Raw genomic sequence first — 14,134 nt, 5'->3', positions numbered from 1 at the left:
TTGTATTTCTGTGAGTGTTTGTTTATAGTTAGTGTTCCCGTGCTTTGAGTCTTTGTTTATCCCGTTAACTCAGTCCTGTTCAGTTATTTTGTATTTCCCTAGTCAGTGTTTTCCCCCTCGTGGGTTTTTTGTTTTCCCTTTTTGTTAAATAAATCCTGTGTTTAGTCACTTCCTGTCTGCACCTGAGTTCCTCCTCTACCAAAATCTTGACAGAATGAACCGACCTGAATGGAACTCAGCGGACAGGAGGCAATGCTGGATGCCCGTGCCAGCAGCGTCGAGAGCTGGCGTGCCCGTGCCAGCAGCGTCGAGAGCTGGCGTGCCCGTGCCAGCAGCGTCGAGAGCTGGCGTGCCCGTGCCAGCAGCGTCGAGAGCTGGCGTGCCCGTGCCAGCAGCGTCGAGAGCTGGCGTGCCCGTGCCAGCAGCGTCGAGAGCTGGCGTGCCCGAGCCAGCAGCGTCGAGAGCTGGCGTGCCCGAGCCAGCAGCGGTGGGCGTGCCCGAGCCAGCAGCGGTGGGCGTGCCCGAGCCAGCAGCGGTGGGCGTGCCCGAGCCAGCAGCGGTGAGCGTGCCCGAGCCAGCAGCGGTGAGCGTGCCCGAGCCAGCAGCGGTGAGCGCTGGCGTGCCCGAGCCGGCAAAACAGAAAGCCGTATTCAAGTCTGCAGTCGTGAGAGCGGAGGAGAGAGCCGCGGCCGACTCTGCAGCAAAGACTCTTGTACAGTCTGTCTCATCTCGTAAGGAGATGCCAATTGTCCTGGCTGCTAAAGCCTTTTCTGATTATTTGTCCTGTCTTGTCCAAATTTTAGAAGTCCCCGTCAGTCCTGTTTTATCCCCTGACCCTGTCCCCAGAAGTCCTAAGTGTCCAGCCGTTGTCTCCCCGTGTCCTGTTGATGTGTCCCCGTGTCCTGTTGATGTGTCCCCGTGTCCTGTTGATGTGTCCCCATGTCCAGTAGATGTTGTCCCCCCGTGTCCAGCTGTCGTCTCCCCGCGTCCCGTAAGTCTTGCCCCGCGTCCCGTAAGTGTTGCCCCGCGTCCCTTGTCTGCTCCTATCATGTCCCCTGTCAGTTGTCCCGAGACCCCTCCCCGCCCCTCACCACCCAGACCTGCCCGTACCCCCCGTCGTCAGCCTTCGTCCTGTCCTCCTAAGATTCCTGCACCACCCACCCACCCTGGTCTGTCCCCCATGAACTTTGTGGTCCCGCCTCCTCCCCTTCCCTGTTTGTTTTTTTTGATTTGTCACCCTAACCCTGCCGTTGTGTACTCATGTTTGCCTTTGTTGTTATTTGTCATGTCCTGTTGGTTTGTGTCTGTGTCCCAGTCTGTCATGTCAGTCGTGTCCCGTGTTTGATGTTCCCTTGAGGAGCGTCTGGAAGCCGCTCCTTAAGGGAGGGGTTCTGTCATGATTCTGCCCTCGTGTCCTTGATTTTTCCTAGTCTTGAGGCAGGATCATGACAGACCCGTGTTTTGTGTACAAGCACATGGCCTTGCCTTTGGGCCATGTGCTTGTGTTGTCTCGTTCCCTTGCCCCGCCCCCCTTGTTAACCTAGTCGTGTCTTGATTGTCCCATCTGTGCCACCTGTCGTGTCTTGATTGTTCCCCCTATTTAGCTTTCCTAGTGTGCTCTGTCTTGCGTCGGTTCATTGAGATTTGTTCATCACTTGTGATTGTACCTGTTCCTGAAGAAGTGTTTTGTATTTCTGTGAGTGTTTGTTTATAGTTAGTGTTCCCGTGCTTTGAGTCTTTGTTTATCCCGTTAACTCAGTCCTGTTCAGTTATTTTGTATTTCCCTAGTCAGTGTTTTCCCCCTCGTGGGTTTTTTGTTTTCCCTTTTTGTTAAATAAATCCTGTGTTTAGTCACTTCCTGTCTGCACCTGAGTTCCTCCCTTACCAAGATCCTGACATTTATACATTCTAGATAAAAGATTATGCAGATGCCATTTGGTCTGCAGAACAGAGGCCCATTTCCATAGCCCTGCTTGCAGTAAAACTGTTCTTAGGAGAAATGCAATGGAGACTCACCTGCAGAAGTGCTTGCCATCATATGTACAACCTCAACCTCCTTCATGCCCAGTGGTTCCAAAGTCTTCAGTTAATATACTTGCTCCACAATCCTACCTAACTGCACCTGCACCGACTCCGTGCACGTCCTCACCTGTTCCAGGATCTCTATCGGCTCTGTGTAAATCTACACCTGCACCGACTCTGCAAATACTCACCTTCTCAGTCTTCATTTACTGCCTCTAATAATCAAAAAAGGAGTAAATGCCAATACTGTTCAGTGGTTATGCTGAAGAAGAACTTGAACATGAACATTCAAAGGAAACACACTGACCACTCAAAAGATATAACAATGCAATCACATCTGTCTAGTGTATGTGTTGACTGATCAAATGGAGTGTCAGCTGTTCAGAGGAGTGGCCATGGTTTTTCTGTACCAGTGCATGTTCAAATGAGACTTTGGGCAAACATCAACAGGTTAGGTGTGTGTTACAAGAGTGCTGGCAATACCAGCAGCTTGCTTACAGGAGTGGACACACTTTTAGTCTATGTGAACACCTCCGTTCACTGGACTATTGTTGTGATGCAGTGTTTGAGGAGCTTTTGGATTCTAGTGTTCTTGTTGAGATGATTAACTCAAATTCTTCGGAGAAGCCAAGAAGGCAGTCTGTCTGAAGAGACAGAAAGTAGCACAGACAGCACATGTTCCATTTTCAGTGTTAGTTGCATTGGGTAACTCTCAAAAGCAGATTACTCTGTCTGTATATGAGCCCATGATCCATCGTCGTCTTGGGAGAGTTATGGTTACTTATAATTCAACTGCCAGAACTTGGCACTGCCCGTGTGCAAAGCCCCGGATGTCCTGCCCTCACAAAAACATTGCCAAATGGCACTTGTTTCAAAATCATCACCTGTGTTTCCATCAAGTCTGTTTCCTGTGGAGAGCAGCTGTATGGTGTGTGATGGCAATAAAGCACTTGAAGCACCAGTATTAACGACAAGAAATTCAAAAATTTTCACTATGACTGGTGTCATTAATGGTAATTTCATAAATTAGAATATAATTATTTGAGAATTACAGACATGTGCTTGCCTTCTTACTTGAATACAGCTGTTCTTTAATATTTGCCCATTTGTAGCGGTTTCAATTTACACTCGAAGATGCCGAGGATGCCATATGATCTAGATACCAAGAATGGTGTGATGGACTGCACAATTTGAATGACTACGTTCTTCTGAGTCTTGAACTCTGTCTATATCTTAGACATAGTTTACAGGTTTGTTTGTATTATGTGCAAAATGACACATTCAAAAATGAAAATGTTTCTGTAAGCCAAAAAAACTAAGAGCCCTCCATTCCACTTTATCTGTTCCAGAGTCACATTACCATCTCCAGAGCCACTGATACTTTGGAGAGCCTTCGGGAAGTGAAATACCTGAATCGAGACACTGTACTCCATGCTTACTGTCATTTTGAGGCCTTGACAGACATAGATTACACTTATTCTTGTGTAAACTGTGGTTACCACCCCCCTGTGGTAATCATGGATTTGCATGAGAAAGGTGTTTTCAGCATGTCAGGTAAGAGTGAATGTTTATTTGGCATGGTTTCAGTGCCGACGGCGGACACACCCCCAGCATTTAAAAGCAGAATACTGCTAATTTTTTAGAATTTTGGAATTTAGAATTTTTTTTTACATACCTGTTTTTTATTTATTTATTTTTTTCTTTTTATCATTTACATTTGGCTGGGTGGTTAACATTTCTGTGGTCTGACAAACTAAAAACATAATTAATATTGCTTTACACAAACTTTATTACTTTATTTATTTATTTTAAGTTTTTAATAAAGTTTTTCATTACAGTGATTGACCTCAAAGAGCCACCATCAGAGTTCAAAGGGGAAGTGAACATTGAGGAGTTTTGGCAATCAGTGGATCTGGAGATGATTGCACGTGGCAGAGAGAACTGAAGATGAACACAGAGCTGAGCCAGATAACGAACAAACGAGTGACTCAGAATCATTCACCAAAAGAATCAGTTCAGTTCAGATGCTCTGTGTGTCGGTTTGCTTCACGCTGAATCACACATGCGCAGTATCATCAGCTCCTCGGTTCACGAATCGGACGCGTCTGACAGAAACGGTTCTTGACTCGTGAACGAGTCAGTCTATTGTTTGTTATCTGGCTCGGCTCGGTGTTCATCTTCAGTTCTCTCTTCACAGCAGTTCAGTCAGTGTACTGTTTGAGTCAATGAATTACTCCGGGATATTGGTTTGTTTTAACTCAGAGGGAGTGTCAGACACATTAAACAAGTTAACAGCTTAAGTCATTTGTGGATTAATGCGTATTGGAGACACGAACCGTTTAAAATGATTCGGTTCGATTTGGTGAACTGGTTCAAGAAGATCCGGTTACATCGAATGATTCGTTCATGAACCGGATATCACAAACTGCTTTGTTTTGATCTCTCTCTCACAACAGACACGGAAAGAAGACAATGCTGAATAAAGTCGTAGTTTTTGTTATTTTTGGACCAAAATGTATTTTCGATGCTTCAGAATATTCTATCTGACCCTCTGATGTCACATGGACTACTTTGATGATGTTTTTCTTACCTTTCTGGACATGGACAGTAGACCGTACACACAGCTTCAATGGAGGGACTGAGAGCTCTCGGACTAAATCTAAAATATCTTAAACTGTGTTCAGAAGATAAACGGAGGTCTCACGGGTTTGGAACAACATGAGGGAGTTATTAATGACATAATCTTAATACTTAGGTTAACTAAGCCTTTAAGGCAAGTGATTGCACTCTGCAACCATCTTTGAAACACCTCTCGGCATGCGACTGCAACTCCTGTCTCTTTGAATAAGGAAACTTTATTGAATAAGGAAATTGTTCATAATTGTTCACCAAGCTTACAATTAAATGTTATATTTGAAATCAATGAAATCGGAAAACAACTGTGTTCCTTTTGACAATGTTGTTTCTTTTGTTCATAGCATTAAAAAAGCCTAATTATTTCCCCTCAGGCCGATCAAAAAATCCATTTGTTGTGGAGCCAAGTTATGAAAACAGGAGGAAAACAGTTTTGTTGGCTCCATGGATTGTAAAAAATACAAGGATTGGTAACACAGTATTCAACACATAGTATGAGAAAGTTACGTCACCTGAAGCGCAGGTTCTCAGTGTGTCCGAGGATCGTCTTGTGGAAGAGTTGATGAAACCAAAGGTTAAAATATTGAAGAACTTTTTAATTCATTTCCATTTAAGCCAATATAATTTGTTCGATCATGAACCATTTACATAATATGTTGGTGTTGTCAGAAAGCTGTGTAAGGCCTGTAATGTGGACTCCAAGGGATCTTGCATGGATCTGATATTGAGATTAAGACCAGAGATGCAAAACAGGCAGTCGTACAACAAAATCTTTCAGAAAATCTGGGGGGCATCAGGTGAGAGAGACTGGTTTAGTATGTTAAAAACTTTCACTTGTTCTCTTAAATTTTTTGTGTGTTTTTCAGGTGGGCGGTCCATTGTCCTTTGCCCACATGGTATGGTCTACAGTTTAAAATTTAATTTGAGGGCAGAAAGGGATTTTGTGGACCTACTTTTGTCATGGCAACACATGCCTAATGTGACTATACATGACTTTGCTCGAGGCTTGGCCACACATGCCAATTTACGTGTACCTTCGTCTCTTCCATTTCAACCGTATGAAGGAAGGCTGGCAGTCTCAACACCTGAGAATATCAACAAAGCGAAGCAGGGAAAACTCAATGTATCTCTTCCTTGGTTGATTGAGAAGACTAATCTAAACTCGGAAGGACATCCAATCACTTGATCATCGGAACACTGTTTTATATGACAAATTGCATGAATCCAACACAAAAGACCCACAGGATGTTCTCAGAAAAATCAGCCTGGTGCCAGAACTACAGGGTTGGCTGAACAGCCAAATTGCTGAGCAATTTTTTGCAGACTTGAGAAAAAAAAAAATTCTCAATAATATGGCTCCCTCGACACACATTTTCATTATGCAAAACATTATCCATCACAAAAATGCATCAGCAAACCAGAAGCTGTTGGAGGGACAGCTACAGCGTGGTCACATACCTCACAGCATTGGAAATGTTGTCCTGTCTGACTTTGGACAAGCAATTTTGAGTCAGTATCCATTTTGTATATCTGTTAGTACTAATCACTGCTATTATTAAAAAATTTGCAGATCTAAATTTATTTATCTTTCTCAGCTCCACATTCCACAGACCACAGCCACAGCAAATTTCTTCTGGCTTGGGCTTAGGACCTGAGCCTGTGTCAACATTGAAACAACATGCAGTTGAGAACATTGGTAGGATTTATTTATTTATTTTTTCCCCCTTCTAATTCTTGCTAAATGAATTTGTCTTAAAATATGCAGAAGTGTGTGGACCTCAATGCGAAGAAGTCACAAATTGCAAAAACATTGCTGCCTGCAGAACTTCATGGTCTTTAAGATACCATTCAGCTCAGAAAGAACTGGTCAGTTTCATAAGATCAACAATACAACAGTTCTGCATAAATGTATGGTTAACCTTGGGTTTTCAAATATTGCAATTTTAATAGCTCAACTATGTACTGGACATAGAGAGGCCTGGGAATAAGCTGATTGTTCGGACAGCAAAGGCATGCCTGACCCGTGCTGATTTGTGGACCTTGGGCTTAAACAGAGACATGGAGTCTACAAGGACAAGCTCATGTCAAAGTTTAATGTCGAGCCCTGTATTAGCATTGTAATTGTTGTGAGCTTCATTATCTTTAATATTCATTTTTGTAATGTTGTTATTGTTTGTCTTTTCCTCAAATAAGGGTTAGCACAAATGTAATCTAAATGTAATCCCAAATTAATCAGATTACGTTACCAAAAATGTGTAATCTAAGAGATTTTATTACTGACTACTAATTTTTTCATGTAATCTGTAATCAGTAATTGATTACAAATCATAAGCACTTTATTCAGAAGCTGAAGCACTTTTATTCAGCAGAGATCATAAACATGAGTAAGGCTCTTTTTATTTATCTATACACTTGTACTAGTAATCACATAACATCTAAACATTTAACTAGTTAAACTTTTTCCAAACTATAATTCCTGACTAAATGTATAATCAAGTTAAACATTATGTAGTTTCAATAACAATATACAATAATATACCATTCAAACACTTGATGTAAATAAAATAAATGTAATGTATTCTCAGCTCTTTTCAACATTAATAATAATAATACTTTTTTTTGAAAATCAGATTGTTAAAAGGATTTCTGAAGGATTGTGTGACTGGAGTAATGATGCAAAAAAAATTCAGTTTGAAAATCAGCTTTGATTGTTTCCAATAAACGGTTTAACTGCACTCTCAGGTGGATATTAAATTTTGTTGTTGGATAATTAGATATATTCTAAATAAAGTACAAACATAAAATTATAAACATTTATTTTGTCCTCACAAAGTCCCGGGAACTAATGTTCTGACAAAAAGTACGGTTATTATTCTATTTCGGAATGAAAGATGAAATTTAAAACAGGGTGCAGCTTGGTTTTTTGTTTAAAAGTAAAAAAAACAGAAATGGCTGTATTTTGTTTTCCAAATGTATTGTTGTCATCAAATAATAGTATTAGAAAATTGGACGGTCAGTGTGAATTTTGGTCATTTTATTTTCTATTTAAAAAAAAAAAAAAAAAAAAAGAGAAACGGTTTGATTTTCGTTTTTCCGTTTTTTTTTTTAAAGAAATTGAATGTGTGGGCGGCACTGAAACGGTTGCAAGCTAACTGTGCTTACATTGCTAATACTCTATTCACACACATTACCACTGCTGTACTCACTGTTACTTGCTTTAATGGCGGATGAATGTCTACCTTTGATTGCAGGTGGGGACATGCTCGAGCTGCATTCTGTGCCATGGGGAAGCAGATTCGTGACCTGGAGGTGAGGCAGGCCCAGCTGAGAGAGCGGAGAGCCGCGCTGGAATCATCCCGGGCTGACGCTCACAAGTCCGGGGTAAGTATACAGCATGCTGTTAACAGTCCCACCATGTCTACTCTGTGTGTTTCTCTGCACAGGCCCGGTGCACCCAGGACGCGATCTTCCCAGATGTTTTTCACTCCGGCACCGGGGCACCACGGACCCTGGGTGCATCCACAGCGGAGGACGCGAGCCGGGCCCCGGGCGACGACTTCTCCCCCTCCTGCCTTCGAGATCTCCATTCAGAACCACTTCGCTCCCCTCCGTGAGACAGGACGCGACGCTGTGATCATCGGAGATTCCATTGTCCGACACGTCCGTGCTACGTTAGCCTAAGGAAAAGTGCACACTCATTGTTTCCCTGTTGCTCGTGTTCTCAATGTTTCTGTGCAGATACCCGCGATCCTGAAGGCTGAGCTGCGAACACATCCAGGGACACCACACAGCGAAGCACATTTATGAAAATACGAGGAGGTCCTGAGACACTGGAATTTCCAGTTTGGTGTGATGAGAGTAGTTACTGATAGTGCCAGCAATATGGTGAAAGGGTTCAATCTGCCTGGCTTCAATGAATTTTGGGACATGCAGGACCGAGATGTCAAGGTTGAGGAGACGGATGTTGAGATTGATGCTCCAGATGATGCACTCCTGCAGCTTCATGCAGACCAGTACTACATCACAGAAACAAATCTTCACCTGAGATGTCCGATTCACTCATCCAGCTGGCTATAAAAGATGCAATCAGGAATCTTAGCGTATTTGCGCATGTGCGAGCGTGGAAAAGTTGAGCAGAGTCAAGCAGCGCGTAAGGAAAAGGCAAGGAAATACAAACCGTATCTCCCATCTCTTATTATGGGTAACATGAGGTCGCTGGACAATAAGATGGAGTTCTGATTAGTGTGCAATTTATATGCAATTATTGTACTTAATAATTTTATTATTATTACATTGGACATATTATACACAACATTTATGTTATTACATCTAATCAATTTTATATTTGATCTAAACTACTATTTTTATTGGAATAGTTTTATATTATTATTTGTATGTCTTATTCATTTTTAATTAATCGATGGGTATATATTTATCTATTTTTACTTCTTTTTTCTTCTTTCTTTCTATTTGATAGCAATTGTAACATGGAAAGCAATTTCCCCCTGAGATTAATAAAGTTCTTTGAATTGAATTGAATTGAATAGTGCAGTCAATTCAGTAATCAACAAGATTGGAAAAGTAGTCAAAACAGTCAAGAAAAGCACACTGAACACAGAGGAAATCGACTCTAAACTGGCTGTTCATCACACAACTGCATGTGCAGCCAGATAGAACAGTCAGCTGCAGATGATTTGATTCGGTGCAGGAAATGTTTGAGAAGGATGCGCTGTGGCAAAACAGGCTGACATCGAACACAGATGATGCAAAATCACATGCAATGATGTTCTCATGCTTAAGGACTTAGTGAGAGTACTCACACCATTTGCAGTCACCATCAAGAGTCACCACACTCAGACATCTTTAGGAAAAGGGATACAGCGGTCACATTCCTAGAACCAAACCACTCCTGAACCAAAAAAAACCATCAGATGTATTTCACCCTGGGAAAGGAGAACAAGAACTGGACTGTTGCTCAGTGGTCCACAGTCCTCTTTTCAGATGAAAGTAAATTTAGCATTTCATTTGGAAGTCAAGGTCTGGAGTCTGAAGGAAGGGGAGCCGTGATGTCTGCTGGTGTTGCTCCATTGTGTTTTATCAAGTTCAAAGTCAATGCAGCCATCTACCAGGAGATTTTTGGGAGCACTTTCATCTTCCATCTGCTGACAATCTTTATGGAGATGCTGAATTCCTCTTCCAGCAGGACGTTAGCACTTGCCCACAGTGCCAAAACCACTTCCAAGTGTTGTGAAGAGGAAGAGAAGTAACATCTGACAAACAATAGAGAGGAGCTGAAGGCTGCTATCAAAGAAACCTGAGCTTCAGTAATGCCTCAGCAGTGCCACTGACTGATTGCCTTCATGCCACGCCACACTGAAGCCCCAACCAAGTATTGACTGCATAATTAAACCTACTTTGGATTTAAATTTTTCTTTAAAAGTTTCCTACTTTTAATTTTTCTAAGTTGTAAGTCACCATCAGAATTAAACCAAAAAACTTGAAATATTTCAGGCTGTGTGCAATGAATCTAGAATATAAGAAAGTCTGCTTTTTTGAATTAAATTACAAAAAATAAAGAATTTTTCCATGACATTACATTTTTTAGATGCACCTGTATATGATCACTATGGTTAGCGCTACAGGCACAAAAGAGGCAGCTACCAGCTCCTCGTAGGACCCCGGGTCAGGAGTCATAGCACACACACACACAGAGAGAGAGAACATAAACGTCAGTGGCAGCACCATCGTCGTGTGTTTGACAACAGAACAGTATCGTGAGAAGATGGGCACAAAGTAATGGTTATATTATTATTGTGCTTCAGCCTGCATCTGCCCTGACCTGATTCTTTAGCACCAAAACAAACACACCCATACCCCAACAGGACCTGCTATGGTGGCCGAGAGGGATAAACCTGCTGCAAATGACAAAAATACCTGCAAATAATGAAAACAGCATCAGTTTGACAACACATGCTGCAAATACTCACAATACAAACAGATAAAGAAATGTGCTGCAAAAAAAAAAAAAAAACACAATTACTGTAACGATGAACGGTTATGTAAGCTGGCTAACTTTTATAACTTACCTGACAAAACAAACCATAGCCTGTAGTTTTATTATTGAAATTAAATAATTAATAAAAAAAAAAATATTATATTAAAAAAGGAAACAAAAATGGTTACTGTAATCATTAACATTTTAACCATGGATTTGTTACTCTAACCATAGTTTAACCATGGTATTTGTACAACTGTGGTTATACAAATGGTAATAATTACTCAAATTTTTTTTTAGCATTTGCAGCTTGTTTTTGTATTTCGTTGTCTTGCGAGTATTTGCAGCAAGTGTGCTGTCAAATTTGCTGGTGCTTTATCTATTTGAATGTGTTTTGCAGTGTTGCCAGACGTACGATAATTATCGTATTTGTAGGATAATTTTTACTTTTGTATGATGTACGATCAATAATGAAAAAAATCCCGTAATGTACGATAATTTCAGAATTTTATGAAAATTTAAATGATGGCAGTTGCAGTCATAAGGAAATACACGAAATCTACTCATTACGGACAGTCTAAATGCGTTCGTGTGCACCTGAGGGTGTGTTAAGAATGCAGGAGTGTGCCCTGCTTTAAAGCCAACGAGCACTGTTGCGGTCCATGATAGCAAGAACTCCTTCAACATCTGGCAACACGCAGGATTCTGATGACAGCGGCTCAAATGTGGAGCAACAGCTAAATTCTTTCTTCACTGGACACGACAAAGCAAGTGTTAAAAATCATTTTAATATGTTTTAATATGCGCAGCGACGCAGACAGTCACTGAAAATAAAGGGATAGTATTTGGTCTCACTCAGTGGCAGCTCTAGACAAATTTTACTAGGGGGGCCAAGGGGGGGGAGGGCAGTGTTTAACCAGAGGGGCACATTAAAAATGGCAAATGTAATGCAAATAAATACAAAAAGTAATTCTTGAAAAAATCTACACAGTAATTTTACACAATCTAAACATTTTAATAAAAACAAACTACTATTAGTACTCTTATAAAATTCAATAAGGCAATCATACATTTCACAATTTAATATTTATATAGGAATGTCAAGGATTCAGAAGTGTATATATTTATAATGCTTACACTACACTACAAAGAAATAATATACAATTAAATTATGCTTATTTTAAATGTATTGTGCAGGCTAAAAAATATAATAAGCTTTTAATAATCTTTCAGTGGGCAAAACCAAGATAATATGAAAAGCTTCAAAACTGAGCTCACAAACTGATTTTAAAAGTTTACTGCTTTTAAAACATGTGTGTGATCTAACAGTCTTTTAAAAACAGCAACAAACATAAAATACAAATACACAAAATACAGTCGTTTTATGCTAATCCACAGCCTTTTTATCTACAGATCAAGCATTATAATATGAGTATATAATATTGGAGAGAGTTTCACCATGCATCCTGCTGTAAATGGACGAGGTGCGCGCTATTTGAATACTGAATGGAGAATGACTGACAGCCGCTGAGGAGGGAAACGAGGTTTCCTTAAACTTTAATTTAAGTATGTAAATAGTCTTCTGTCCATAACATTAAGCTATGGAATTGCTTCAGATGACTTTGAGAAATTATAATCAGACCCAAGTCACCCAAACTGATGTGAAAAAAACGGGAGGCGCCGAAAAGCGCGATGTTTGCATCCCTGACTATAATTAAGTTCCTAAGTGTTTAGGTGCGCTGCACTAATTTACCCTTCTAGAACATTGCGTCACATTAGTTCCGCTTTTGGCGCTCGCGTGTAAAATCATATTACTTTTTTTTTCAGGGGGTTGTGGTGGCCACAGGGGTGGCCAGGGACACGTCTACAGAGGCACGGGCCTCCCCAGGCCTCCATGTAGAACCACCACTGGTCTCACTGCTTCCTTCCAACAATACACCTTGTTATCTATTATGTTAATTTGCAGTTCTTGTCAAAATGTTGTTGGTTTAGAATAGATAAATAACTCTTTTGACTCATGTTACGATAATTTTCTTCCAAATACGATAATTTTGAACTTCTGGACATTTCCAATCTGGCAATACTGGTGTTTTGTGAAGTTGAGCTCTCTCGGCCACCGTGCCTCGCACCTATTTTTAAATCTTCACCCCACTTGTACATACGCAACCATGGCAACGACGATCGCGGAAACAAGCGAAGATGACACACAAGCATATTCACACAAAAGCCAACATGGATAGATTGTGTGAAACAACGCAAACTCAACGTTACTCACCTATCAAAAAGAAACAAAGAAACCTCAGCATCCGATTCCAGCCCTTCCCACTCCCTGAGTTTCTCTCCACCACTGGAAAGCTACTCCGATATTTACGCGGGTCATACCTCTTGCCTGATTGTAAACCCTCTTTTTTATCTTCCATCTCTCTCAATCTGTAGTCCATCTGCTAATAGGCTAATTTTGAATAAAAGCGTCTGATAAATGACTAAATGTAAATGCAATGTGCGTCCTGTGCACTCTATTTGAGCGCTCTCTTCTCGCTATCAGGACAAGACACGCCCCCTTATCGCTGATTGGCTACAAGTGTGTCTTGGGACTCGGTCAGACACAGCGGTCAAAAGCGTGTTTCAAAAACGTTTAGTACACGTTTGAGTTTGAGGAGCAGCGGGCCTGATTGCTTCTACTTAGAATAATGTACATAGCGGAAACTCAGATTAATCCCCTGTTTTACCAATAGAGCCTTTCATTGAGACAGTGAGGGGGACAAATCGGGTCACTATGAATCTGGGGGGGATCATGCCCCCCCACCCCCCGTCCCTACCATCTGTGCGCCTGTGTGTTTATACAATGGTCTTATGTCTGAGAAAGTTTCTCATGCACATGTGGAAGTCTATTTTAATTTTTGAAAAGGTTCCTTTAAGGCCTCCGTATTATTATTATTAATTGTATTATTGTTTATGAACTATTTATTTTAAATATGACAAATAATTGGGGAAGGAAGAGGAAGTATACAATTTTTAATGGAAAATGTATAGGAACTCAGCTTTACCGTTACGTCAGACTAAACAGCTTGTGTTCAGAAACACATGGATCACCTTTGTAGTCTTTTGAAAGGGTAAAATACAGAAATTACTTTCATTTCCAAATAATGCTAACCAGTTGGAAGTGGAACGAAGCACAAAGCATAAAAAAGTATTTATTATTTGGTATTTATATATTTATTTATTGTGTGGAGGTTGTGACGTCATTTAAGGCTCGCGTCCGGTGTTCCCCTATTTTATTTTATGTTTTGCATCATATTTTCTTCATCTCGTTGAGTGATAATTTGTGATTTATGCTTCGATCTTCGCAGTGTAACATCAATGTCTTGTTAACTGTGGGTTGTAATCAATTTAAAGAAGACGAGGGCTTCACAAACTCTTAATTGACGGCCAGCTGTGTCCGCTGAAGGCATGATGCTGTCTAACGCCAACACTCTGGTGAGT

General features: G+C 40.9%; 1 protein-coding gene across 2 annotated transcripts in view; it reads left to right on the top strand.

Moving 5' to 3' along the window:
* The first annotated feature begins 13,913 nt into the window (after positions 1-13,913).
* The window catches only part of gtf2a1l (general transcription factor IIA, 1-like), a 36,519-nt gene continuing 36,298 nt past the window's right edge, over positions 13,914-14,134 (top strand). For both annotated transcript variants that reach the window (XM_026224698.1, XM_026224697.1), the window contains exon 1: positions 13,914-14,128. In XM_026224698.1, the coding sequence (XP_026080483.1) occupies positions 14,102-14,128 (27 nt within the window). In that variant the 5' untranslated portion in view covers positions 13,914-14,101. The remainder of the gene's footprint in view (positions 14,129-14,134) is intronic.

The sequence above is a fragment of the Carassius auratus genome, chromosome 38 (genome assembly GCF_003368295.1).
Source record: "Carassius auratus strain Wakin chromosome 38, ASM336829v1, whole genome shotgun sequence".
Lineage (NCBI taxonomy): Eukaryota > Metazoa > Chordata > Actinopteri > Cypriniformes > Cyprinidae > Carassius > Carassius auratus.
This window is presented reverse-complemented; position numbering and strand designations above follow the sequence as displayed.